The sequence below is a fragment of the Chrysemys picta genome, chromosome 9, assembly GCF_011386835.1.
Source record: "Chrysemys picta bellii isolate R12L10 chromosome 9, ASM1138683v2, whole genome shotgun sequence".
NCBI classification, from domain to species: domain Eukaryota; kingdom Metazoa; phylum Chordata; order Testudines; family Emydidae; genus Chrysemys; species Chrysemys picta.
This window is the reverse complement of record NC_088799.1, coordinates 65,177,863-65,205,855: the sequence shown is the minus strand read 5'-3', so window position 1 is coordinate 65,205,855 and position 27,993 is coordinate 65,177,863. Positions and strand designations below refer to the sequence as shown.

At 44.2% G+C, this 27,993-nt stretch overlaps 2 protein-coding genes across 5 annotated transcripts in view; one reads left to right on the top strand and one right to left on the bottom strand.

The window, feature by feature from the left end:
- Positions 1–3,824: 3,824 nt before the first annotated feature.
- Positions 3,825–25,090, bottom strand: DNAAF6 (dynein axonemal assembly factor 6). Of its 3 annotated transcripts, none has more exons than XM_065556437.1 (7): positions 24,970–25,090; positions 21,908–22,019; positions 16,600–16,669; positions 14,688–14,793; positions 11,935–12,046; positions 10,672–10,757; positions 3,825–4,741 (listed from the first exon to the last, which is right to left on the bottom strand). In XM_065556437.1, the coding sequence occupies exons 2-7, from the start codon at positions 22,004–22,006 to the stop codon at positions 4,612–4,614; spliced, it is 603 nt and encodes a 200-aa protein (XP_065412509.1). In that variant the 5' UTR covers positions 22,007–22,019; positions 24,970–25,090; the 3' UTR covers positions 3,825–4,611. The 3 variants fall into 3 exon arrangements, with proteins under 3 accessions (XP_065412509.1, XP_005285743.1, XP_042717475.1); XM_005285686.5 differs by having other exon boundaries at positions 11,935–12,031; XM_042861541.2 differs by having other exon boundaries at positions 11,935–12,031; positions 16,600–16,649; positions 24,970–25,009.
- Positions 24,717–27,993, top strand: part of NUP62CL (nucleoporin 62 C-terminal like) — an 18,275-nt gene continuing 14,998 nt past the window's right edge. The window contains exons 1-3 of one of the 2 annotated variants that reach the window (XM_005285688.5): positions 24,717–25,295; positions 26,330–26,621; positions 27,120–27,508. In XM_005285688.5, the coding sequence (XP_005285745.1) occupies positions 26,344–26,621; positions 27,120–27,508 (667 nt within the window). In that variant the 5' untranslated portion in view covers positions 24,717–25,295; positions 26,330–26,343. Of the gene's footprint in view, positions 25,296–25,356; positions 25,661–26,329; positions 26,622–27,119; positions 27,509–27,993 lie in introns of those variants that run through there. The other variant, XM_065556436.1, reaches the window with a different exon arrangement.

The window sequence follows — 27,993 nt, the reverse complement described above, 5'->3', positions numbered from 1 at the left end:
ACTTCAATAATGTCCTTGCTTAAAATTAACCCCTTCAGGCGGACAGCAGCCCAAGAGTTCTCAGAGACTTGGCAACACCTCTGTCCCTCCAGTCCAATTGCATTTCAGCTCAATTTGTGGAAAAATCCCTTCTATCAGTGGCATGCCTCTGTCACCCTTGATGGGAGGGATGTGAAAATTTGAGAGCCACTTCAAGTAGTTTCTGTTCAGAATTAGGGAAATGCACTTGATTGGGATGATAAACTGTACACAGAAGCCTCCAGACAAATAGGGATCTACTCTGTTACCAATAAAGCAAATAAAAACACAATGGGCCAGATTCACCTCATGGATTTGAAAGCAGTCTTGCGCTTCCAAGAGGTTATTAATAACAAATGTACCAGTAAATCAAAGATTTAAGTAGAACTTAATGCTTTCAGACACCACTAGTTCAAATCTATCCTACGGTGGCAGTGACCAAATATCCTTTATTGTCTGGAGGATCTTCAGTGTGTCTCTGAAATAAATTGGTGGTTCTCAGCTCTGATCTTCCTGAGCAAGTGTTGATATTACAAAAAGGATGATCAAAACTGCCCCCGCCCCCCTCGCTGTCAGTTCTAGCAGAGTGGCTATGGATTTTATGGGCCAACTAGAGCTGGTTCCTCCAGGTCAGCACTGAATCACAGTGATAGGGCAAACTGACAAAGCTGCTGCTCATACCATACTCATCCTGGTGGATAGAGAGCTTCAGTCTTCCGGGCTGTCAATATGCTATAATGTATTGAAAAGTCCTGGAAAAGTGTAAAGCCTTCAATAGTGGAGCTTTCTGTAATTAACACCATGGAGAGTGAAGCAGAGTGACTGCTGCTTCCAAATGGGTATATATTCGGGGCTACATTCCATTCTTATAAACTAGGGCTGTTGATTAACTGCAGTTAACTCACAAAATTAACTAAAAAAAATTAATTGCGATTAAAAAATGTAGTCATGATAAATTGCAATTTTAATCGCATTGTTAAACAATAGAATACCAATTGAAATTTATTAAATATTTTAGATGTTTTTTACATTTTCATATATATTATATTCTGTGTTGTAATTGAAATCAAAGTGTATATTATTTTTGATTGCATATATTTGCATTGTAAAAATGATAAAAGAAATAGTATTTTTCAATTCGTCTCATACAAGTACTGTAGTACAATCTCTTTGTCGTGAAAGTGCAACTTACAAATGTAGATTTTTTTTTGTTACATAACTGCATTCAAAAACAAAACAATGTGAAACTTCAGAGCAAACAAGTCCACTCAGTTCTACCTCTTGTTTGGCCAATTGCTAAGACAAACAATTTTGTTTACATTTACAGGAGATAATGCTGCTCTCTTCTTATTTACAATATCACCAGAAAATGAGAACAGGCATTTGCATGGCATTTTTGTAGCCAGCATTGCAAGGTATTTACGTGCCAGATATGCTAAACATTCGTATACCCCTTCATACTTCAGCCACTATTCCAGAGGACATGCTTCCATGCTGACGCTCTTTTAAAAAAAAATGCGTTAATTAAATTTGTGACTGAACTCCTTGGGGGGCAGGGAATTGCATGTCCCCTGCTGTTTTACCTGCATTCTGCCATATATTTCCTGTTATAGCAGTCTCAGATGATGACCCAGCACACGTTGTTCATTTTAAAAACACTTTCACTGCAGATTTCACAAAATGCAAAGAAGGTATCAATGTGAGATTTCTAAAGATAGCTACAGCACTCAACCAAAGGTTTAAGAATCTGAAGTGTCTTCCAAAATCTGAGAGGGACGAGGTGTGGAGCATGCTTTCAGAAGTCTTAAAAGAGCAACACTCCGATGTGGATACTACAGAACCCTAACCACCAAAAAAGAAAATCAACCTTCTGCTGGTGGCATCTGACTCCGATAATGAAAATGAACATGCATCTGTCCACACTGCTTTGGATCGTTATCGAGCAGAACTTGTCATCAGCATGGACGCGTGTCCCCTGGAATGGTGGTTGAAGCATGAAGGGACATATGAATCTTTAGCGCATCTGGCAGGTAAATATCTTGTGACACCGGCTACAACAGTGCCATAAGAACGCCTGTTCTCACTTTCAGGTGACATCGTAAACAAGAAGTGGGCAGCATTATCTCCTGTAAATGTAAAAACAAACTTGTTTGTCTGAGCGATTGGCTGAACAAGAAGTAGGACTGAGTGGACTTTGTTTTATTTGTGAATGCAGTTTTTTTGTACATAATTGTACATTTGTAAGTTCAACTTTTATGATAAAGAGATTGAACTACAGTACTTGTATTAGGTGAATTGAAAAAACTATTTCTTTGGTTTTTTTACAGTGCATATACTTATAATCAAAAATAAATATAAAGTAAGCACTGTAAACTTTGTATTCTGTGCTGTAATTGAAATCAATATATTTGAAAATGTAGAAAACATATGTATTCTATTATTGTTTAACAATGCGATTAATCGCGACTAATTTTTTAAATCGCTTGACAGCCCTATCATAAACGCAATTCCTATTATGTAACAGAGGTAGCATCATTTCGTCGAACGACCACAAAGCTAGCCTTTTTCCAAGAAGGGCCGGTGCTGTAACTTCTGGCAGCAGCAGCCTGTATATACTCAGCCAGAAATAATGATCTCAGCTTTCTCATACATGAGCACAATCTCCTTGCGCATTGATTCTCAGAGCTGGAGCCAGTGCATGGGGTGATTTATTGAAGTCCTCTGGCAAACAGAAATTCAGGAGGCCCTTATGCCTTGCCAGAAGTTAAGATGCGCTAAACTGCAATTTTCCTTTGTTTTCCAGACAGAATATTAACACTATAGCAGTGGGTATTGTTACCCGGATTTCAGCAAAGGGACCAATTTGAAGGCAGTGGTTGAAATGCCTTGACACACCTCAGTTTCTCCTATGATGTGACACAGCCTAATAGAGACATACACTGAAGGCTGCAAATTGTCATTGATCCAACAGAAAATGCTTCTCGTGGCAGATCATTGGCAGTGTGTCATCTCCATCATGAGGGATCCATCTCCCCTTTACAACCTGTCATGAAATTAGCTGCATGAGCACTGGTCACAGCGGAGACAGTCAATCTCCTTCCTTCACTTTCATGCAGCTCCAAGACATTGTATTGTTAAACTGATTACAAGATCAGGCAGGCCCCTTGCAAAGCCCCAGAACACAGGAAGCACAGATGGTTTAACACCACCATTCCATCTTCCTCTCCATTCCTGGCCTAAGCGGAGGAATAGAATAACTGAGGGTTTATAACGTGGTATCGGCCATAAAGACACCATATATTTTCAGCATGTTTGTTCTATAAATAATGACATTTGTTGCACATATAGTATACATGAAAATATATATTTAAATACTGCAGATTGGCCAGGTTTCCTATTTGGAACAGAAGCTATGAAGAGGCCTTCTAAATCTGGGACATAGAATGTATACTGTATCTTACCCTGTGGAGTATTTTAAATCCCTTTCTCATCAAAATACTCCCAATTTAAATGCATTAACACCAACTGCATGACTCTCCTCAATATTTTTTATATCTTTATGCATGTTTCAAATCTGTTTATTGAAATTACTTACATTCCTATTTTTAAACGTAATGGGACTTTACAAATATGCACACTGTTATAATGAATCAACCTATCTGTAAATTAAAACTGAACCTCAGTATGATGGCGCTTTACAAGATTTGAAAACCAAACTGACCGAGTAAGTTTGTCCCATTTTTTCCCAGCCATTATATGTTTTGGTTTCAGGACCCGATCTCCCCAAAAAGGTGTCAATGCAAGCATTTTAGTTAGAGTAGGAGTAACATTTTAATTATTCATGAAGTGTAGACTACAGCATCACATTAACAGCAGCAACCCAGTGACAAATAATTCAAACCAAATATATATGTCTGGTCTTGGTCCTGCCCTCTGGACCAAGTGATACACTACCATCTAAGGCCTAATCCAAAGCTCAGTGAAGTCAATAGGAGTGTTTCCATTGACTTCAATGGGTTTTGGATCAGATCCATGGCTTCTATTCCAAAACACATACTCCCGGGCATCTTCTTTCTGAGATATAGAATGATGAGTGCTATCTAACTGGGAAGATCAAGCTTAACCTGGGAACCTCACACAACAAACAGTAGAGTTCCATGAGAGGCTAAAGATGGGATCATCTCCATCCATGATCTCTGCAGGATTTTATCTAAGAGGCAGAAAAGGTGTCTCACAGTCCTGTTCCATTGGCCATTACACCTAGTGTTCTGGGTCACACTCACTCACAAAGATGAGTTCAGAGAAAATTCAGAAGTTCGGAGAATTTGTATGGTAAGGCTGGGATCCCAAGCTCAGAGATAGAATTGCACAAAGATAGAAATACTATACTATACTTGCTCAGAGACACCTCTGATTCCTATTCACCTCCAATAGACATATGGGGTGGTTCATCACACTGCCTAACTGCACAACTAGGAGCTGCAGTGGAAGGATCTATCCTTCCTGAACCATTCCCAAGGGGAATAGGCCAACGTTTGGCTATCAATCAGGTAGCCATATAGATCACTGTTTGAAAACATTCCCCATTTTCTCTTAGGCAAAATTGATGAAGTCAAACTCTCTTTTCATCCTCAAGGTGACTTCCAGGGTCTCCTTTTCTGAAATGAAACAAGCTTTGCCATTCTTGCTGTCCACAGGGTGGGGGAGATGCAGTAGCAGCTTCCTAGAAAACAGGAAATGGGATTTTTCAACCTCAGCCCTAAGTAGACACTAGAGAAGGGAATGCAAATTACTAGCGCCACGCTAGTGTTTGCTATTCAGAAACCAGAATGTGATGGGCCATATTAATTTAGTGTGATGTGGCGGGACAGTGTGAGGTGGTGGGACTCACTGAACTACTGGAGATCTGCCCCACTGGGCCCTTGAATAATTCCAAATCTGGTTCTCTCTCAACACGCTCTTGGCTTTGTGCTCTGACAAAGATTTCCAGTGAAGGATTGTTGGGCCTCTCACAGCTCTTGCTGCTGCATAGTGGTGCATTTTAGATGCAGATTGAGAATGAGACACATCCACAATGCTGTCACAGTGGTAAAAATCTGAGTAATGCATACAGTCTGAACATGTGTTTGAAGAAAATGTAGCACAGGGAGCAGTAACCTAACTTCCCCAATGAAGGAAAAATAATAGGAGCATCCTAATTAAAGGCTTTGGCCACCCCAATGACACAAGAGACCTTGAACCCAGGGGATCTGGCTAGCCAAGGATTACTCCAAGCGTGGGGGAATCCTTGGCTGACATAGAGTCAGCATAGTTTCATGGCTGCTCTAAACTAGTCTCTCAGTTGTGTTGGTTCTACATCATGCCCATCCTGGCCCTCTGCTGTAGTAGGGGTCACTGGGAGAGGGGTGTAGTCTGAATTCCCTGTGCCCTGGCTGCTGGAATGAGCCACTGGGAGCTGGCATAGTTCAGAGCAGCCTAAAGCAGCTTTACAGTGGAGTGACACAGAACCAGCCCCAGGACCAGAGAGCTGCGCACAGTTCCTTTGTGCTCCCGCTCCTCAGCTGTGCCCAGCATTTGCAGTTAGGGAAGTGGATTGGACTGAAGAAATTGTGGATCTAAAGGCGGAGGAGGCCTGGAATTACTTCAAGTCAAAGTTTCAGAAACTAACAGAAGCCTACATCCCAAGAAAGGGAAAAAATTCATAGGCAGCAATTGTAGACCAAGCTGGATGAGCAAGCATCTCAGAGAGGTGATTAAGAAAAAGTAGGAAGCCTACAAGGAGTGGAAGATGGGAATGATCAGCAAGGAAAGCTACCTTCTTGAGGTCAGAACATATAGAGATAAAGTGAGAAAGCCCAAAAGCCATGTAGAGTTGGAGTTTGAAAAGGGAATTAAAACCAATAGTAAAAGGTTCTATAGCCATATAAATAAGAAAAAAACAAAGAAAGAAGAAGTGGGACCGCTAAACACTGAGGATGGAGTGGAGGTTAAGGATAATCTAGACATGGCCCAATATCTAAACAAATACTTTGCCTCAGTCTTTAATGAGACTAATGAGGAGCTTAGGGATAATGGTAGGATGACAAATGGGAATGAGGATATGGAGGTAGATATTACCACATCCGAGGTATAAGCCAAACTTGAACTGCTTAATGGGACTAAATCGGGGGGCCCAGATAATCTTCATCCAAGAATCTTAAAGGGACTGGCACATGAAATTGCAAGCCCATTAGCAAGAATTTTTAATGAATCTGTAAACTCAGGGGTTGTACCGTATGATTGGAGAATTGCTAACATAGTTCCTATTTTTAAGAAGGGAAAAAAAAGTGATCCGGGTAACTACAGGCCTGTTAGTTTGACATCTGTAGTATGCAAGGTCTTGAAAAAAATTTTGAAGGAGAAAGTAGTTAAGGACATTAAGGTCAGGGGTAATTGGGACAAAATATAACATGGTTTTACAAAAGGTAGATTGTGCCAAACCAACCTGATCTCCTTCTTTGAGAAGGTAACAGATTTCTTAGACAAAGAAAATGCAGTAGATCTAATTTACCTTGATTTCAGTAAGGCATTTGATATGGTTCCACATGGGGAATTATTAGCTAAATTGGAAAAGATGGGGATCAATATGAAAATTGAAAGATGGATAAGGAACTGGTTAAAGGGGAGACTACAACGGGTCATGCTGAAAGGTGAACTGTCAGGGAGGTTACTAGTGGAGTTCCTCAGGGATTGGTTTTGGGACCAATCTTATTTAATCTTTTTTTATTACTGACCTTGGCACAAAAAGTGGGAATGTGCTAATAAAGTTTGAGGATGACACAAAGTTGGGAGGTATTGCCAATACAGAGAAGGACCGGGATATCATACAGGAAGATCTGGATGACCTTGTAAACTGGAGTAATAGTAATAAAATGAAATTTAATAGTGAAAAGTGCAAGGTCATGCATTTAGGGATTAATAACAAGAACTATTGTTATAAACTGGGGAGGCATCAGTTGGAAGTAACAGAGGAGGAGAAGGAACTCGGAGTATTGGTTGATCACAGGATGACTATGAGCTGCCAATGTGATATGGCCGTGAAAAAAGCTAATGCGGTCTTGGGATGCATCAGGTGAGATATTTCCAGTAGAGATAAGGAGGTGTTATTACCATTATACAAGGCACTGGTGAGACCTCATCTGGAATATTGTGTGCAGTTCTGGTCTCCCATGTTTAAGAAGGATAAATTCAAACTGGAACAGGTACAGAGAAGGGCTACTAGGATGGTAAACGTGTCTTATGAAACCTGGCTTGTTTAGCCTAACCAAAAGAAGGCTGAGGGGAGATATGATTGTTCTCTATAAATATATCAGAGGGATAAATACCAGGGAGGGAGAGGAATTATTTAAGCTCAGTACCAATGTGGACACAAGAACAAATGGATATAAACTGGCCATCAGGAAGTTTAGACTTGAAATTAGACTAAGGACTGGTCTACACTGGGGGAGGGGGGGAGAAACGATCTAAGATACACAACTTCAGCTACGCGAATAGCGTAGCTGAAGTCAAAGTATCTTAGATCGAATTACCTGGGGTCCATACGGCGCGGGATCGACAGCCGCGGCTCCCCCGTTGACTGCGCTACTGCCGTTCGCTCTGGTGGAGTTCCGGAGTCGACGGTGAGCGTGTTCGGGGATCGATATATCGCGTCTTAACGAGATGCGATATATCGATCCCGGATAAATCGATTGCTACCCGCTGATACGGCGAGTAGTGAAAACGTACCCTAAGGTTTCTAACCATCAGAGGAGTGAAGTTCTGGAACAGCCTTCCAAGGGGAGCAGAGGGGGCAAAAGACATATCTGGCTTCAAGACTAAGCTTGATCAGTTTATGGAGGAGATTGTATGATGGGATAGCCTAATTTTGGCAATTAATTGATCTTTGACTATTAGCGGTAAATATGCCCAATGGCCTGTGATGGGATGTGAGATGGGATGGAATCTGAGTTACTACAGAGAATTCTTTCCTGGGTGTCTGGCTGGTGAGTCTTGCCCACATGCTCAGGGTTTAGCTGATCGTCATATTTGGGGTCGGGAAGGAATTTTCCTCCAGGGCAGATTGGCAGAGGCCCTGGGGGTTTTATGCCTTCCTCTGCAGTGTGGGGCACAGGTCACTTGCTGGAGGATTCTCTGCACCTTGAAGTCTTTAAACCATGATTTGAGGACTTCAATAGCTCAGACATAGGTTAGGGGTTTGATACAGGAGTGGGTGGGTGAGATTCTGTAGCCTGCATTGTGCAGGAGGTCAGACTAGACTATCATTATGGTCCCTTCTGACCTTAAAGTCTATGATTCTATATAGGACCGAAAATCTTACTTTCTTTCATAGTGCAAGGAATTGCATCTACACTTGGGAAATCAACACTAGCTCAGATAGTGCCCCCTACAGCCTTTAGATTTACTGAGAATCTCTTTATTTGCTGGATTCAGGACTTGCAATGTCTAGAAGCAAAGAAGATATGGCAATTCCCTGACTCACCAAAGAAACTGGATCACAAGAGAAACAGCATGTTGAGGTTTCCCTACATCTGCAGTGTATACTTAGAGTCTGATTTTGCAACTAGGGGTTTTTGCCTAGCCAGTGGTTGCTGGCTTAATATGCATTTCTCCTTCTTTTTGACTGGCATCACTTCCAAAGGCTAGTGTTGCATTTCAGAAGGGAAAATTTGGTGGCCACATTAATTTAGTGTGACCTTCCTGTATTCATAGGTCTTTTGGTCAAATTCATCCCTGGTATAACTATATTGACTTCAGTGGGTCTGATCAGTGCTCAGAAGGCCCTATGGACTTTTGTTTCCAGGGTGGCAATTCCTATATTTTTAATGTTTAAAATAAAGTTTTTCTTTAGTATTTATCAAAATATGTGGTTTGATGCTCTGTGTATTTGTGCATCAACTTAAAAATAAACACTGGGGCTGTTTGGATCTTTTCAATAGGGAAGAGTATGAGCTGGGTGTATTTGTTCAGCCTACTAATCATGGATACCCAAAACACTTAACCTGTGGTGGAAGATAGGGAAAACATCTGATTTCTGTATATAAAGGTTATGTAGAGCTTGAAATGCTTTTGGAAGGATATGCAGCTGGCCCTTTATGTGGTATTATATAGTTAGCCTATTAGGGACAACCTTCCTCTGGCCTTAATCCAGATCACACCTCTTGGATCCACTTGCAGATGGCCCTCCATCTTTGTGTGTACACAGCTGTATGCATGTACACTTGGCATTTGTGGCCAAATAACCAAGTAGGCATTCAGAACTGTAGGCCCAATTTTAGAGGACTACAATTTTGGCCCATAGGGTTTGCTGTTTTAAGGCTGTCCTTGTCAAAGAAGGATTATAGAGGTCTCTAGAGAGGTTAGTCTTAGGGGCCTTGTAGCAGGGTACTGGTGCAAAAGCACCTAATTAGCCCCTGCCCAATCAGCTCCAATCAGGGGAAGCAGATTGGGGTTGATGGAAAAGGCCTGATGCTGGCCTGAGGATTGGCAACACCTGCTGGCCTGACAAGCCAAGAGTTATAAAGGCTGGAAGGGAGCCAAAAGGTGGGGGGCAGCCAGGCAGGGAGGGAACTGGAGGCCTCCTAGCTGAAGGCTGACTCTGCCTGTAAAGGAGGTGACTAATCCTGCAAGACTTGTATATAGCTAGACACTGGTGGTGGGAGACCCTTATATAAATAAAGACCCAGGTGTTTCACAAACCTGAAGCCTCTCTGAGCTGGGGACAGTAAGTGGGCCCCAGGAAGAGGGGTGGGGCATGGAACCCTGTTACAGGCCTGTAGTGAGGTGGTCGCCCTGCTCCAACCTTGAAGGGGTTAAAACAGCCCTGGGAAAGGGCTGCCCCGGGAGCCAATCATGGGTGGGCTTGAGGCAGCCAATCAGGGTCTGGCTGGGCCAGTATAAGAAGGGCTCCTGGGGAGAAGGCAGACAGTCTTTCTCTAGCATTGGAGAGAGATGGACCTAGCTACCTGAAGGAGCAAAGGGTACCATTGACAGAGCAGTGCTGGGGAAGGGGCAGGCTGAGCTGGGGAGCTGAGGCCTGGCGACCTTCCAGGCTGCGGCCTGACAGGAAGGCCTTGAGAGGTACTGGACTTCAGGGAAAGGTATTAGGTCCAAACCTCTCTTGCCAATGATAAGTGGCCATTACACTGCAGTCTGCCCCAGTGAATAGGGGCTAGATGATGACTGGCAGTAGCCACTGAGGTGAGGTAGGTGTAGAGGGTTGGGGGCTCCCCTGGGAGGGGAGACCCAGAGTGTGGGGATACTGCGGAGCAGAAACCTTAGGTAAAGGGGCACTGGGGTCTGGGAGGGACATGGGGGCCTTAAGGCAGGCAAGACACCGGCCTGCAGAGGGCGCTCTGGGCTGGACAAGAGCTAATTCCCAAGATGACCAACCTGAGGTGCTGCACCAGTGAGTCTTGCTTCGCTACAGGGCCCCAAACTCAGCCCACTATTAATCTAACAGTTTAATAATGGCTGGGTTTCCATCTATCTGTATTTTTTCTTTGCAATTAAATAATCACATCTGCATCATCACCTTTGCATGCTGCTGATCATTCCCCTGAAGCCTTTGTTAAATTCCATTAGAGAGAAAACTTGTAACAATTCTGCTTCACTTACTTTTTTGGGGTTCGAAGGTCAAGAATCTTGTCCTGGATGTCAAGTGTAATGTCTGAAGACTTTGTATCTGGCAGTTTGATTTTAATCTGAAAAGACAGATACAGATAAGACAGAAAGGTGGGAGAGGTAATGGCAGGGGGAATCCAGAGTTGCACTGGAGACTGGGATGAGCTTTGCAGTACTATGGTCTATAGAAGATCAGAGCCAGCATTTTGCAGAGGTGATTTCTATCAGAAGAAAGATGAAGTAGTAATTTCTTTCAATGGTTTCATGAAGTCTGCAGATACCCCTAACCTTTACAGAAATCCAGAGTTGAAAGCCTACGTGAAAGATCTTTTGCAGTCACTTAAAGCCCCTACTCTGGTAAAGGCCCAGAGCACCTTGCACCAACTAGAATAAAATACACATGAATGCTGCAGACGAGGGAGGTCACTGATCGTATAATAAGGGGAGAGGCTCAGATACATGTGACTTTGAGGACTGTCACAATGTTGTAACGTTCCACTACTTCACACAGTGCTATGACCTCCAGGATTCATGGGAGCAGCCACACTCCAACCCTCCTGCTGGCAGCCTGCTAACAGAAGCTTACCTGGGCCGGATGAAGTCCAGCCCTAGTATGAGACTCTGCCCCTGAGCACCGACTGGTGGAGTCCCAGAGCAGCTGATTGGCCCAGTGGCCCTATTTAAGCCAGCAGCAGGAACGGGAAGTTGTCTGAACAACTGAGTTCTATCCTGCTCCTCTGGCACCTTAACCTGGCTTGACTCTTGGCATCTGACTTGTGGTTGCTGATCTCCAGTTTGTATCCTACTTCTGACCTCCAGGTAACCTGATGCAGCTGATTCCTGTCTCGTGACTATGGCTCTGACTAATTGGTCTGCCACCCACAATCTGGCTGTGACAGTCTATTCATTAACTGCACTATCACTTCAGTGAGTTTATGCAAGTGTAAAAAAAACCCCAACCACACGGGGTCATAGGTAAGAGGGTGAAACATCCAGTTGGACCTGCATCCACTTACACCAGGTCTGAACCTGGCCCATAGAACTGAGCAGGTTGTGTATTTTCTGAATATACCTGGCTCTCAAGGAGCTGCATGATTACTCAGGCTAGTACAGGCAATGGCAGATTCACTGAAATCTACTTAGCAGATCCTGCCTAGTTCCAAAGACAGTAATAGAGCTGCTGTGTAGGTATGTGCTACATTGAAGGAGACAGTGAGGAAAGGGGAAGAAGCGACTGGAGATGTGGGTCATGCTCACCAGCATGTCCTCGCAACAGGCTGTGGAAGGGTTCTTTCTGCTCATCCCCAGGAAGATGTCCTCCGCTCCTACCTGCTGCTTGAATAAAATCTCATACCTAGCAGAGACAAAACTGGTCATCAAACCCTGTATGAATCTCCATGTTAAGGGGGGACAAGAGAAGAAGAGTATAATATTGTTTCCTTTTGGAATATAGGTCCTTTTATCTCTGCTGGCACTCTTAGGATTCCCCATTTTCCTCCATTTTCCATGCCCTTCAAAGGGACACCTGGCTTTGGACTCCATTCGTAACCATCACTGTCTCTTATAGTCAGCTGGAGGGCTCATGATGAACAAAATGAGTCACCCTTCACTTGTCACCAGATGCTGGGCATGCTGCCTCCACAGCACAATCAGCCTTTGCAGGACCAGGGAATAAGACACTGGGGCTGGAAATTGAACCATGTGGATGTGATATTTATCTCCTAGACCTCCTAGATAGACCCCTGGGGGAAAAATTTGAAAAGGATGCAGTCAAGTAATTATTTTACAAACAACTTCCTGTCCATCATTTTGGCTCTTGGAGCCCAAAAATAACATAGCTTTCTCTGCTAATTTTAATGATATTCCATTTTACAAACATTGATTTTTTTTCTCTCCAAATCAGTCTGTCTAATTCAGAATGCAGCAAAATCTGGAATTCTATGTTCTTTCTGTTGGTCTTTAATGAATGAGGAAACGCAACTGAAGATTGTATTGAGAACATGTAACACTCTTAGTAAATTGAGCAAAATAAATAGAGCAATTTCTCCAGACTGTTGAAAGGCTGTATGGAAAAAAGCTCTTTTTTTTAATCTCCAGCGGTCATGCATGCATGTAACACAATTCTAGTCTCTCAGTCAATGTAAAATCTATCTAATAATAGCTCTCGATTTACCTTTCAAGGCTTTTTCCATGCATTAATTTGACGAACTATTACAAAGATTTATACTCATTTTATCTGTGCTACACAGTACATAATTGCTCAGGGCTAGAGAAAAGCTGTACCTCCTTCAGCAGAGACTGAATGGGTCCAGAGAGTTTGGTTCATATCAGCATTGGATAGATTCACCTTACCTTGATAGGACAATAAAAGTCATAGTTTTAAATAAAAATCTGCACACAAGTGTATGTGGGTGCATAAGTGGAGGTTAAACAGAGGGCTGTCAAAAATGTTCATTTTTAAGGTCTAATTTTAAAGGGGAAAACTCAGCCTAGTTTCTAGATCAGGCAACTGAGTGGCTAATTGTATTTATGCACAGAGAAAAGTGGAAATTCTGGGCCAGATCTTCAATCAGGTATACATTGTGTAGCTCTGTTGACTTCAATTAAACTACTCCAATTTACACCAACTGAGGATCTGGCCCTCGGGTGCAATATTTTGTGATGATAAATGTAAAGGCTACCTTTTGGATTATCTGACCCTTTGGAGCTAGAGAATTTTCCAGATCATGGAAGAACACTTCACAACCTAATCTATCTCTGACTGAATGCAATCCGTTAGAAAAGTAACATTGCCTGTAAAATACTCCCCTGACAGCAGGTATTTGCCTCTAAAGCACTTAATTCCCTGAAATATAAATATAAATCCAACCCCCTCCCGCACATAGTACAGCATTATCAAAAGAATGGAACTCTCACTTACTGTCACAAAAGCAGCAGGTAAATTCAGTAATGTTGTATACAAACTTGGCATGCATGAAGGCTAATAAATTCTGGTGCTGGCCTCCTTTCCCTCCTAATCCTACTTTACACAAGCAGCTGACACTGGGAATAATCTTATAACAGGAATAACAGGCTCAAAATTTCAGTAATGAGATTAGAAGGTCTCCTCCACAGAAGAGATTAAAGTCACTTTTTAATTGTTGCTGCTTTGGAGGCAAAGCTCATCAGGATATGTCTACACTGCAACATAAGCTCAGGCTTGAGCCTGGGCCCAAACCTAACCCTCCTTGCATCTACACTGCAATTGCGCTAATCCAGGGCTCGGCCCCAGGACCCTGCAGGGCTGAAGGGTCCAAGCTTGAGTTAAGCCAGGACCCAAGCCCTATTACCTGCAGTGTAGACCCAGCCCCACTTGACTTGGGTCCTGGGAGTCAGTATCCCACAATTCCATGGGACAATTTCATTAGCCCTTTGTATTCCAACAGTCTACAATCCACTCTATCGAAAATGGAAGCCATCTACACTTTGCAAACAGCAGCAGCTCAGGTTAGCATTAACCCATTCTGTTCTGATCACCGATCTGCAAGTATACTATCAGAGAGCCTCCTGGGTTTGCAATGGAGAGCAAACCGATCAAGCCTTTTGCAATGAAGATGCTTCCTCTAATGTGCAGGGTGGGCAGTAAAGTTTTCCCACACTGCACCACAGTTCTAGAGCTGGGGGAGTTGGGGGCATTAAGGACCCTGGTATATGGTTACTTTGACTTGGGTCTGTGCACTGCAATGTGGATGCCAGAGCCCAAGGTTCAAGCACTGCTTAGAAAAGACTTAACATAGGGTTAAAATACAATGTAGATGCTCAAAGCCCAAGGTTCCCTAACACAGGTCAGCTGACTCATGTCCCACTAACCATGGGCTTACTTTGCAGTGAAATGTACCTCTAGTGTACATCCCTTCTGCCCTTCCATGACACAAGTTTTGTTGTAAACACAATATATATGCTACGTAGAACATGCTTGTATTTCAGCTACACAAAACACATGCACACAGTTTTAGCTCTGTTACACTTACTCTGGCTGTTCCCTTGGATCCCAGATATCATCAAACTCTGATCCTTCTGGCACCTCCTCTGTATTCCAGATATCTTTACGATTTCCAGACTTCACATCAGGGGTGACTAGGAGAGGGGGTGAAAGAGAGAATTTGATACTGTCAGCTTCTAGTATAGGTCTGTCTTTCTAGGGTTGCTGTGTTTAACCATGGTGTGGTTGTTTGATACAAGGTATTTCAAGTATCAGAGGGGTAGCCGTGTTAGTCTGAATCTGTAAAAAGCAACAGAGGGTCCTGTGGCTCCTTTAAAACTAACAGAAGTATTGGGAGCATAAGTTTTCGTGGGTAAGAACCTCACTTCTTCACTTGCTTGCATCTGGTTCTCAGACTAACACGGCTACCCCTCTGATACTTGACACCATGCAAGGCACTGCATTTAGCCGTATGGAATGGAAAGGTATTTCAAGGTATTCCTAGTCTCCCTAGGATCTACTTGGCCACAATCTAAGTGGAGATTTAGAAAAGGAGATTTTTTTATTTCCATAAACTTTACTCTCCTTTGCCCATCCTGTGTGAACAAGTCAGGGAACATTCTGCTACACGTCACAAAACATCAGACATTCCTCAAATTGGGATGGGTGAAATCTAAAGGGATTATGGGATACTGAGACTTCTCCAAATAGGATTTTAAGTGAGCAGAAATGATTTATAAAGTGATCCCCTTTCTCCTCTCATTTATAAACAGCACAATATATCACGGTCCTTTTCATAAATCATTGGGGATATGAAAAACAAAGATGATGATGTACACTGGGGAAAAGCATATAGGGAATACGGCAGGGATGGTATCTACCCCTGTTATTGGTGGGTTGTGTCTTCCCTTCATCCAGTATACAGGTTGGGGTTCTTTTGGCTCCCTGATTGTTTCTGGATTCCTAAGCAGAAACAGTGTTGAAAAGTATCTTTGTTATATTTGCAACTGTTTCTTTTGGACACAGCTCTCACTGCAGTTCTCCATGTCATTGTGACCTCTGGAATGACTCACGGCTATTGGGCCACTCTTGAAGACTATGCAAATACTACAGCTGGTGGATAATGCAGCTGCCCAACTGTCTGATAGTGTTAGCAGCAGGAAGGATACTACACCCATTCTGCAAAGACTGCACTGGCTTTCTTTTTTTTTTTTTGGATGCAATTCAAGGTGTTGACACAAATGCAGCTGTCTCTCTCTTTACGTGTGACCACTGGAGTTGTCAGCACTTTTGCTGCAATTTCCAATTTCCCAACTGAGGACTGGAGGCAGCATGTTCTATGAGGGATGGAATTTCCTTTCCCCTTGCTCTGGCACAGTTTGAGTTTGGTGATCTTCAGGGCACATAGTAAGGCTTAGTTCTTCTCTCAAGCTTTTTTCTAAATGGGTTTGTGTGACTTTGGGGGGGTTGAGGAAGGTGTCTATGGTTTCATGGTGAGGTAGTAGCTTCTCCTCCTTATTGGGTGGATAAACTGAGTTCCATACAGTTTATTATGTGAAGATGAGCTCTAAAAACCAAGCTCTTGTCTGCTTTGTGTGAGCATTAAAGATTCCACAGCACTTTTTGTAAGAATAGACATTTTCCAATATTTCCCCTTGCCCCATAACAGGGCAGTGTGCTGTCTTCTGTGGCTGACACGCTCCATCTCAGAGATGCTACATTTCAGTGGCACTGTATGTATAGAGTTTATAAAGTGTTTCAACCCTTCAGGTTAAAAAATGCCATATAATGTACATGTAAAATATTATTGTTCCCCTCTCAACAAAGAGGAAAGCAACCACCTTCAGTCAGAGCTGAGACGAGCTGCGTCAGAGGCAGCTGCTATTACAGCTATTTTATTATGGTAGTGTAATGGTGGATCCATGTCTTTGCTGACACCATTCGATTACAACTCAACTTACCTGTGGGCTCTGCTTTCTTTGCTGGTCCGATATTCCCGGGACCCACAGTGCTAACAGAAGAAGAATGTGACTAAAAAAAGCCAAATACAACTGACATGAATGTTCCCATTGCCCACATCAGTAATAATTGTTAATAAACAATTAATAGCAATAATACTTTGCAATAATACTTGGTATTTACAGAGCACTGTTCATCAGAGAATATCTACAATAGCTACCTATATTAGAATGCTTTACAAGCATTAATTACATTTTCACAACTTCCCTGTGAGTATTATTATCATCCCCATTTTAGAGATGGAGAAAATGAGGCACAGAAAAGTTAAATTATTTGTCCAAGTCAATGGCAATAATGAAAAGTCTTGAGTCACAGTCTTGTGCTCTAACCACTATGTAACACTTCCCTCCTCATTCTCACCCATGAGACCATGGCCTTGAGGTGCTGCATTTAAACAAGAACCCCATAACTACAGCTTTATAGCCACAAGTACTAGCATCCGAGGGATCTTTCCTATAGGGCACTTGGGAAAACTGCCCCACTTTGCCTGCCATGACAATGCTGCATACCAATTCTGTGTACTACATGCAGTCCCATCATAGCATTTAGAATCTTTTTAACGCCAATGGTCATGCAAGGCAATAGCATTTATTTTAAATGATGAATCACTATAATGCTAATAGGCAGTCAGTGTGCAGCATTGCTATGTATATAAAAATGTCTTGGTTTGATAAAAACATCTCACATGCTGAGGACATTAAAATAAATCAAAACAAAAGATTCCAAATTACCAAGAAGATTGACAAATGGGTGACTCTCTCTCTCTCTCTCTCTCTCTCACACACTCATGCCCGTCACCCCAATCGGGGTATGGGCTGCCAACCACAGATCTCCAGAGTCCTCTATCCTGGGCCATTTGCTCTAGCTGGTTCCAGGTATAGCCCATTTTTATGCTATCAGCCTGAAGGTCGCGTCGCCAGGTGTTTCTTGGACGGCCTCTTTTCCGCTTGCCTTGGGGGTTCCACCGCAATGCCTGTCTAGTGATGTTGGTTGGCTGCTTCCGTAGTGTGTGTCCTATCCAGCCCCACCTTCTCCTTCTAATTTCTTCCTCTGCTGGAAGTTGACGGGTCCTCTCCAAGAGGTAGATGTTGCTGATGGTGTCTGGCCAGCGGATCTGGAGAATCCTTCTAAGGCAACTATTTATGAAGGTCTGGATCTTCCTGGTGGTTGTTTTAGTTGTCCTCCAGATTTCAGCTCCATACAATAAGACTGATTTCATGTTGGAATTGAACAGTCTAATCTTTATTGCCAAAGACAGCTCTCTGGAGCTCCAGATGTTCTTGAGCTGTAAGAAAGATGCTCTTGCCTTACCGATCCTTGCTTTGATGTCTGTGTCCGTGCCACCCTGTTGGTTGATGGTGCTGCCTAGGTAGGTGAAGGACTGCACTTCTTCCAGAGGGCTTCCATTCAGTGTGACTGGGTCATTACTGATGGAGTTAATCTTGAGGATCTTGGTCTTGTCCTTGTGGATGTTGAGGCCAACCTGTGATGGCGTGGCTGCCACTACGTTGGTCTTCTCTTGCATCTGCTGTTTGCTATGCGAAAGGAGTGCAAGGTCGTCGGCAAAGTCCAGGTCATCAAGCTGGGTCCACAATGTCCACTAGATTCCGTTCCTGCGCTCATAAGTGGATGTCTTCATAATCCAATCAATGACAAGGAGAAAGAGAAATGGTGACAACAAACATCCTTGTCTGACTCCGGTTCACACCTGGAAGCTGTTTGTAAGCTGCCCTCCATGGATCACTCTACAGTGTATGGCGTCATATAAGTTCTTAATCAAGTTAACCACCTTTGCTGGGATGCCATAGTGCCAAAGGAGCTTCCAGAGAGTCTCTTGATCCACGCTATCGAATGCTTTCTCATAGTCAACAAAGTTGATGTATAACGAGGAGTTCCATTCCATAGACTGCTCGACTATGATGCGGAGCGTTGCTATCTGGTCCGTGCATGATCTATTTTGCCGGAAACCTGCCTGCTCATCTCGTAGCTGTGGATCGACGGCATCCTTCATTCTCTCTAAGAGAACTCGGTTGAAGACCTTCCCTGGCACCAACAGAAGTGTGATTCCTCTGTAGTTAGCACAATTGCTGAGGTCTCCTTCAATAAGGTATCCCTCTTTCCAGTCTGCCGGAATCACTTCTTCTTCCTATATCTTCTCAAAAAGGGGGTACAGCATTTCCACTGAAGCATCCAGATCTACTTTCAGGGCCTCTGCTGGAATATCGTCAGGTCCAGCCGCCTTCCTGTTCTTCATCATAGTGATGGCTTTTCTGATCTCATCTCTGGTAGGTCTATCACAATTGATTGGAAGGTCTTCATTGGCTGGGTCAATGTCTGGTGGATTTAGTGGTGCTGGTCTATTTAAGAGTTACTCAAAGTACTCTGCCCATCTATTCATCTGTTGTTCTATTTCTGTTATAGACTTCCCCTGCTTGTCTTTGACGGGGCGTTCTGGCTTGCTGAACTTTCCAGACAGTCGCTTGGTGATGTCATACAGCTGTTTCATATTACCATTGTATGCTGCCTGTTCCGCTTCTGCTGCCAGGCCATCCACATAATCTCTCTTATCCTTCCTAATATTCCTCTTCACTACTTTATGGGCTTCAGCATACTCTTCTTGCGCTTTAGCCTTTGCTGCTCTAGTCCTGCTGTTATTAACTACTGCCTTCTTCTTCTTTCTATCTTCTATCTTAGTCAAGGTCTCTGCTGTGATCCACTCTTTCTGCTGGTATTTCTTGATTCCAAGCACTTCCTGGCATGCTGACCTAAGTGTCTCTCTCACTTGCTGCCATCTGTTGGGTACACTGTCTTCCTCTTCCTCAGACCGATCCTGTAGTACTGAAAACTTATTCTTCAGCATCAGTCCAAAATCTTCCTTGATCTTATGATCCTTCAAAAGGCTGACATTGTACTTCGCTCTTCTGACGCGTCTATCCAGTTCTTCTTCAGCTTCAGCTTCAATCTGGCCACCACTAAATGATGGTTGGACGCTACAACTGCTCCTCTTCTAACTCTAACATCCTGCAAAGATCTTCGGAACTTCTTACCAATACAGACATGATCGATCTGGTTTTCTATCGTGCCTGCTGGCGATACCCAGGTACTCTTGTGGATCCGCTTGTGAGGAAAGATGCTACCTCCTATGACCAGGTTGTTAAATCCACAAATCTCTCTCCATTCTCACTCATCTCTCCCAGAGCATGGGTCCCCATGACTTGTTCATATCCTGTGTTGTCAGGTCCAATTTTGGCATTAAAGTCTCCCATAATGTCTTTGTCTGGGAGAGTCTCTAATATTTTCTGAAGTCTGTTGTAAAAATAGTCTTTGTCCCCTTCTTCACTGTCATTGGTTGGAGCATAGCACTGTACAACATTCATCTTAATCCTCTTCATTTTAGTTTTGAAGGATGCTGTGATGATCCTGGAACCATGTGCCTCCCAACCAATCAGTGCTCTCTGTGCCTGCTTGGACAACATGAAGCCTACTCCCTGTGTGTGGGGTGCGTCGCTCTCTTCATATTCGGAATACAGCAACAGCTCTCCTGTCAACAATCGTCTCTGTCCAGCTTGCGTCCATCTTGTCTCGCTAATGCCTAGTAGGGTCAGGTTGTTGCTCCTCATCTCTGCTGCGACCTGCGCCGTCTTTCTTGACTCGTACATGGTCCTCACGTTCCATGTACCGATGGTAATCCTCCTGGTTGCAAGAAGGGTAATCGGCTTAGTGGCTTCCTCACGACTTTCACCACCCAGCATCATGCGTCTTCGAGTTGAAGGCCCTTCTTTTTCCAGGCTAAAAGTCTCTGTTATCTCTATTGTTGGCGTTTCTGTAGCAAATTAATTTTTTTTACGGGGTGGAGTTGCTAGCCCCACGCCCAACCCTCCTCCTTTTTCCTGACTTGGGACAGGCAGAAAATGGGTGAGGTAATAGCTGTTATTGAAGTTGGTCCAATAAAAGATATTACCTCGCCCATCTTGTCTCTCTAATATCCTGGGACCAACATGGCTACAGCTACATGGCATACAAAAAGACTGACACAGACTTTATGGGTATCACTGAGGGCAATTTTCCATTGCTGGCACAGAGGTGTTATTCCTTTTATTAATAAGACATAAACAAATGATCGAGATCTCTTTTCTGACAAAATGTTAAGGCATAATAACAACTTTCAAAGGCAGATATAGAAGAACTGAGGGATGGTTAGGAAGGGTGGAGGATTCATATCCTTCCGCTACTGAAGGTGGATCTTGAGGGACTTGCATCCAACCCCAAATGCAGGCTACTACACAAGAAAGTTCTAAGGCCAGCCAGTTGGCTCCTATAGTGGATGCCATGCCATGAAGGAGGACTGAGACATTTGTCATTTTTATTTATGCCACAACAGATACTATCAGACTTTTCAAAGAGTTGTGAAGACTCCTTGGAGCACTGTAGGTTGCTTAGCCTGCTGTGGCCAAAACAGGGCCAGACACGTAACTCTGCTGATACATACACTCAGAAAATGCCAACAACAATGACAATAGCATAGTATGGGCACAGAGTACACTTTCCAGACGCCATGACTATCATCTAGTCCCACAATGATTTGAGATAAAAGAATGCAAAGATGTTTCTCTCCTTAATCATTGTTTCCAAATATTTCATCTCCCAATTCTATCCCCTCCAACAATATCTATTGCACTTGAATGATCAGTTATCTCTAAAATGTTTCAGAGACACACAGAATTAGTACATTCAGTCTCCTCAATTATCACAGGCTTTACTGTCAAGTTGCACTGCATCTTTGTATCCCTTCCTATGAAGCCATTTGTCTCTAGGAGTAAATGCCTTCATCTATAGCAGACTGTGGGGAAAGGAAGGGCTAAGTCTGCATTTGAGGCTATTTCAGATACATGTTTTCATTTCCTTTTGACTAGAGCATTCAATTTTTCTCCTGTTCCCAGGCCATGAGCTCTCCTATTATTTCTTCTTTTCTCTCTCTGTAGAATGCCACCCTGCAATAATTTTCCTCCTGTTTCAATCAGTCTAGCACCTGAAAAAATTTCTGAGGTTTGATTCTCTTTTTACTTGCACTGGTGAAAATTAAAATCATTCTATAGAGGTCAATGGAGTTACACCAACGTAAAACCAGCAAGAGAGAGGAGAATCAGGCCCTTGAACTTTTTACTTCCATGGGAGTTGCAGCATTTTCTACCGGACCTGCATTTGACCCCATTGGACTACAGAATTCTTTATTTCTTGTCAGGTACTCACCCCGAAGTCATTGTCATCACTGTCTTCTTCCTGAGGGTCAGCAAGCAGTTTAGCAAGAGCTTGCAGAGAAGAGAATGAGGAAACGCTATCTAGATCCATATCTACTGCTCACCTGTGTACAGAAACAAACATAACAGCTGAAGAAAGAACAATTGCTTTTTCCTTGTTTTTTTAAATAACAATACAAAAGCACTTTGTTTGTTTTCTAGATGTGATCATTTCTGGTCAGAAATTCACACGCTGATCCCACTATTTATGAAGCAAGATACTTAGAAAACTTTCTAAGGTACTTATCTAGCCCCTATTGCCTCATTATTTATTATGATTGTGGCCCCAAGGAGCCCCACTCATGGGCCAGGACCACATTGTGCTACATGCTATACAAAAAGAGAACAAAGAGACCGTCTCTGCCCCAAAGAGCTTACAATCTAATAAGACAAGACACAGCAGATGGATACAGACAGACCAATGGGGGTAAAAGGAAAAAATCTGTACACCTCATATTCTTTAATGTAGTTATCCTAACAAAACCCTTGTGAGATAAGGAAGTGCTATCATCCCCATTTTACAGATGGGGCATTGATACACAGAAAGACTAAGCAACTTGTCCAAGGTCACGCAGGAAGGCTGTGGTGAAACAAGGATTTGAACCTGGGTGTTCCCAGTTGTAGGCTCATGCCCTAACCCCTTTGTTTCTATTGATCACAGAAGCATCTAAACACCTTACAGAATTGGGGTTAAATTTCAGCTAGCCCTATATAACAGAAGATGTCAACCTCTGTTACAGAGATGTTATGGATGTGAGAAAATTGCTAAGTTATATGGTCTTATAACTTATTGTGAATGTTGGTGAATTTGTTTGTTCTGTTTGATGTAATCTGGTGAAGGCTTTTTGTGATAAGGAGATGATTTTGACTTCTTAGTTGTTTTTACTTATATATAATTTTTGAGATATAATCACTTGATAGTATTAATAAAGTTATATGGTTCCTAAAACCAATAAAAATAACATAAAATAATAAAGATGATCTTATGGAAGATGAAATACTTAGCATTTTCCAAACTCTCTGATTCTCTAAGCCTCCAACTCTAAACCTTATGAGTAGAGAGCCCTGCACGGATACAAAATTTATGTCCACATCTGATCCGCGATCTGAAAACATAGTCTGTGAATAGCCAAGGTTTGCAGGGCTCTACTTATGAGGTGAACGATGACTGTTTGCCCTCTTCTTCCAGAATTCCCTTGGGATCTCAGAAGGTCTTTCAAAATCTCCCATAAGTTTTTGCTTTAGTTAGCTGTGCCAGGAACCGTGGGATTGGTACTCAAAGGGCAATTCAACTACAACAATGTAGTACAGCACTAGTTGGGACACAGGGGAAAATGACACACAAAACAACACAACTATTGTTGACGCACAATACCAATGGTTCTTATGCTGGTGTTATCCCACTGCATCAACTACCTATGGTTCCATTCCCCTGTGTAGACGCAGCCGGTGAGACTCTTTCTACAGGCATCATACAGAATCATTTTGTGGTTCTTCCATCAATTGTCCTTTTCCTAGGATATAAGGCTATATCTATACTGACTATTTTTCATAAAATGTCTAATTGTTGCTGTCATTGGCACAGCTCTCGTGCGAACCAGCCACTTTATTTTAACTATTGTGTCATCCAATCCTGTACAGAGAAGGTACAGATAACTTATGACAAGATTTTCAAAAGTGGTTAGTTGCTCTGAGTGCTTTAATATTTGGGTGCCCAATTTGAGACATCTTAAAAGGGCCTGTTTTTCAGAGGGTGGATGCTCAGCACTTTATTAAAATCAGACCTCTTTAAGATATCTCAAATTGAGCACCAGAAAATTGAGGCATGCAAAATTGGCAGCTACCTTTTAAATTCTTAGCCATAGAATAAAAACGCTGGTGGCTGCCTATCTAAACTATGCTTGCACTATTGCTACCAGTGCTGGAGCTGAAATAGTGGTAATGCTTCATGGGAAATTTGAAGCAAAATGTGAGTGTAGACAAGGCCTCTGAGTAACTTTTCTATCCCCTTGAGAGATGCTTCTTTTTATTTCAAAGGTGTCTGGCAGATTTCTCAATGTGGATGGTGGATGGTGGGGTTGGTTGGGAAAGAAACCACTTTCTTTGGCTGATTCTGGGACTATTCCATTTCTCATAGGCCTGGGCATTTGGTGTATCTCCTGTTTTTCTTAGGGACATTGTCCCCTTTTTGCTCTTGTTAGGTCCCATTTCCAATACATTTCTTTCTTTACCCTTGCTCCAGGGTGAAGGCTGAGGCACAGGCATCTGCCCACTATCCTCATCTTGCTCTTTCTACTCCCCAACCTTCAAACCATGTACTGCCAACTGTCTAAGCTATATAGTTCCAGCTTTGCTACAGCACCTGGTATCAGAGCTTTCTGCCACAGACCAAAGGTTATGGACCTCACCCCTGCTCACAGCTTCGCCTCCAGAGCACATAGCGGGACTCTTGGGGGGGGGGGGGGGCACGTTATGACCCAAATGCAGAGGATATTGGGGAAAATCCCACCCCTGGGGGAAGGGGATCCGCACATGATGCAGCAGGCAACCAGGAGCCTGAGTAATAGGAGTGGCATTGGCGATATTGCAAGCACATGCTTTCAGGGTCTTCCCCAGCGACTGAGCCCAGGTGCCCTGGCAGCCACGGTCAGCGGAGGCGGTGACGGGGGCCAGGTGGTTCGATGCGGCCGATGCCCCTTGTACTACTCGGCACGTCGAGGGTTTCGCCCGACCCGATCCCGGTCTCTGTCCCACCTCCCGACGCCTTCGCAACGGGCTTGCCCCGGGCCTTCCTCCTCCTCTCCCCAGCTCCCGCCTCAAGCCCTCCCGTGGGTCTTGGCCCCTCCACCGTCACCCCCCGCGCTCCTGTCCCTCCCGCGAGTCCCCGTCCCCTTCCCGGGGGGACCCCCTGGCTCCCCGCGTTCCCCGTCCCAATCCCCCGAGGGTCCCTCCCACTCCCTGACTCCCCCAACCCCACCCCCGGGGTGCCGGCCCTTCGCTCCCCCGGCCCGATACCTGGCGGTCTCCAACCCGGGGAGCCGAGCTCCAGCGCAGCGTCTGCCGTTACCATGGCAGCGGCGAGTCTTTCCCCCCTCCCGACGCGGCCCGTGATCTCGACCTCTCAGCCAACCCCGTGAGAGCACATCGGAATGGCAGCACGTTCAGCCAGTAACATGGTAGAATCCCTTAACTCTGCGGGTGATTGGCGAAAGCTGGGCCCACCACCTTCGCGCTCTGTAAGCGTCACACACGCACGCACAGTCGTCTCTCACTGTCAGGGCCGGCGCGCGCGATCTGTAAGGCAAAGACCGGTGGTGCGGGGCTGGGCCTTGAGTGACCAGGTGAGGAGGCGCCTGCTCCCCCCGGCCCTGCGCGGCCCCGCCCGCCGAGCCGCTCTGCCCTGAGGGGTGGGGGCAGCGATGGCGGCGCGTGCAGGAGCACGGGCTCGGCGGTCCCTGAGGGGCGGCCTGGGCCTGGCCCTGCTCGCTAGGCTCGGGCGGGGGCGGTGACCTGATGGGCCTCGCTGACCTCCCAGCGGCACGGGGGTGAAACCTGCCCCTCCCCGGGCAGCGCGTCCCGATTCCCCCCCCCCCCCCGGCATAGTGACATTTAACTAGATGAGCCCAGTGGGGGCAGGGCCTTGGGATCTAGAACATTTTCCTCTGTCCCGTCCCCGGGTGCTACGGGCCCAGCACGGAGCTTCTCGGTGCGAAGGGGTGTCTATTGTGGGGGGTGGATGCTCTCCGTGGTGCCTGCTGCAGTAAGATCCACCCCTACGCAGGCGGTACCTGCCGTGATCTTTCCCCTAATCAACTGCTGTTGGCATCTCATGGCACAGCCTTGCAGCTCAGTTAGGGATACCTGTACCCTGCTATAGCGCATTTCCCAAGGGGTACGGTCATGTGCCTTCTGTGTGTCTCAGGTTAGGATAAAAGAACAGGAGTACTTGTGGCACCTTAGAGACTAACACATTTATTAGAGCATAAGCTTTCGTGGGCTACTGCCCACTTCAGCCTCTGCCTTTCTCTGTAGATCATAGAACTTAAGGTCAGTTTCATTAGTGCTCATCCTTGTAGCACTAGTGACTGGCAAATTCTTATAGTTAACATATTTGTTTTGTAGCCTCTGGTGACTCTGGTGAATTAGTGTTTCGCTGGTACAAATGTTCATGGGGGAAAATGAAAGCATTGAAATATTCCTTTGAAGGTAGATCTCAGTAGCACATTGAAAGGGAATCACACTAACTGTATTTCATCGCCTACTCACAATGTGTGGATGCACAGAACAGCTAAATTCCCTAGCCAGTCAGAAATTAGGGTGGCACAAAGTGCAATGGGCTGTTGAGTGGTTTTTTATTTATTCTTTTTCTTCTCAGAGTCAGAAATCATCATGAGTCAGTTTAACTTTGGATCTGCTTCTGCTGGGGGAGGGTTCAACTTTGGCACTCCAAAGACAGCAGCCACCACAGCACCGACAGGCTATTCCTTCACACCTGGCAGTGGAACAGGATTCAGTTTTGGGACACCAACTCAGACCCCAGCAAGCACCCAGTCTACAGGTCTGTTCTCCCTGGCTACCCCTGCTACATCTGCACAGGCTCCTGGATTCAGTTTCGGATCACCAGCCACATCAACTGCAGCCCCAGCAGGAAATGTATTCTCGTTGGGGTAAGAACTAACTAGAGGAAGTATCTGTTCTTATCGTTCTTGTGAGTTGCCATCATTGAGTTGTCTTTTTCTATACATTTTTTAAAAATACATTGGGAGTGGAGAGGATCCAAGTGGAAAGCTAGCTGAAAGATTGAGTCTTGTGGGGGATTCAAAAGAAGGAAGATGGGGAAGATGTTTGACATATAAAGGAAAGCGGCTGTCCCAGGCATACCAAGTGGTATGGAAAAGGTAGACTTTACTGAGAGGAGGTAATTAAGGAAGCCTCAAGGTAAGTGGAGTTAAGTCATGATGGGTTGTAATACAGTGTATAGGAACTGAGCTATCTCTTTGAGATTAAATCCAATGCTCTACAAAGAATTCTGGTAAATGGCTGACCTTCCTGAAACTTTGCTTATCTAAAGTGTTAAAGACAAGCTGTGAAAAACTGCCCTTCAGCAGCTTGCTGGACTATATTATAAACATGGCAGTTCATCTTGCTATTCTTTTTCTGTCTAGGGCAAGTGTACCAAAGTTAAACTTGGGCAGCAGTGGCACCCCTCAGACTACAGGAATCACTGGGGGGTTTGGACTTGCTAATAGTACCGCCCTTACCAGCTCTATACCAAGCAGTGTGTCTTCAAGTCAAGTAGCAGCTCCTTCTGGCTTTGTTTTTGGCCCCACTACCACCACCACTGCTCAGGCTGGGACAACTGGAGGGTTCAACTTTGCCAGCAGCGGAACAGCTCAGACTGGAACCCCGAACTTTAATATCAGCTCTGTGGGAAATACAACTCAGCAAGTAGCACCTACAGGGTTAACCTTTGGAGCAGCCCCAGCTGCTGCCACCATTGCACCAACTACTGCACAACCAGCCACTGCCTTCAGTCTTGGGGGACAGTCCACAGGTGAGTATCAATCTTGAATCGGAAGCCCAAGTATTAGCAGTACAGTAACTACTCACTTAAAGTTGTAGTTATGTTCCTGAAAAATGCGACTTTAAGCGAAACGATGTTAAGCAAAACCAATTTCCCCATAAGATTTAATGTAAATGAGGTTAGGTTCCAGGGAAATTTTTTTCACCAGACAAAAGACTATATATACACACACACGCACACACATACAAACAGTATAAGTTTTAAACAAACAATTTAATACTGATACACAGTGATGATGATTGTGAAGCTTGGTTGAGGTGGAGGAGTCAGAGGGTGGGATATTTCCCTTACTGCTAAATGTTGAACTAGCAATTGGCTGAGCCCTCATGGGTTAACTCTCTCACTCTACAAGGCAGCAGGAATGGAGGGAGATATGTGCATTTCCTCTTTAAGTACACTGCCTTGTTAATTAGATCAGCTTGCTGAGACTGCAGCTGCTGCAAGCTCCCTCCCTC

What these genes read in the sequence shown, in the direction of transcription:
- DNAAF6 (XM_065556437.1), bottom strand. Translation starts at nt 22,006, where the DNA reads ATGGATCTAGATAGCGTTTCCTCATTCTCTTCTCTGCAAGCTCTTGCT. An exon ending in GATCCAAGGGAACAGCCAGA is followed by an intron (nt 12,047 to 14,687) that starts GTAAGTGTAACA and finishes TTTGATGACCAG; the next exon opens with TTTTGTCTCTGCTAGGTATG. An exon ending in GACCTTCGAACCCCAAAAAA is followed by an intron (nt 4,742 to 10,671) that starts GTAAGTGAAGCA and finishes CCTGTTTTCTAG; the next exon opens with GAAGCTGCTACTGCATCTCC.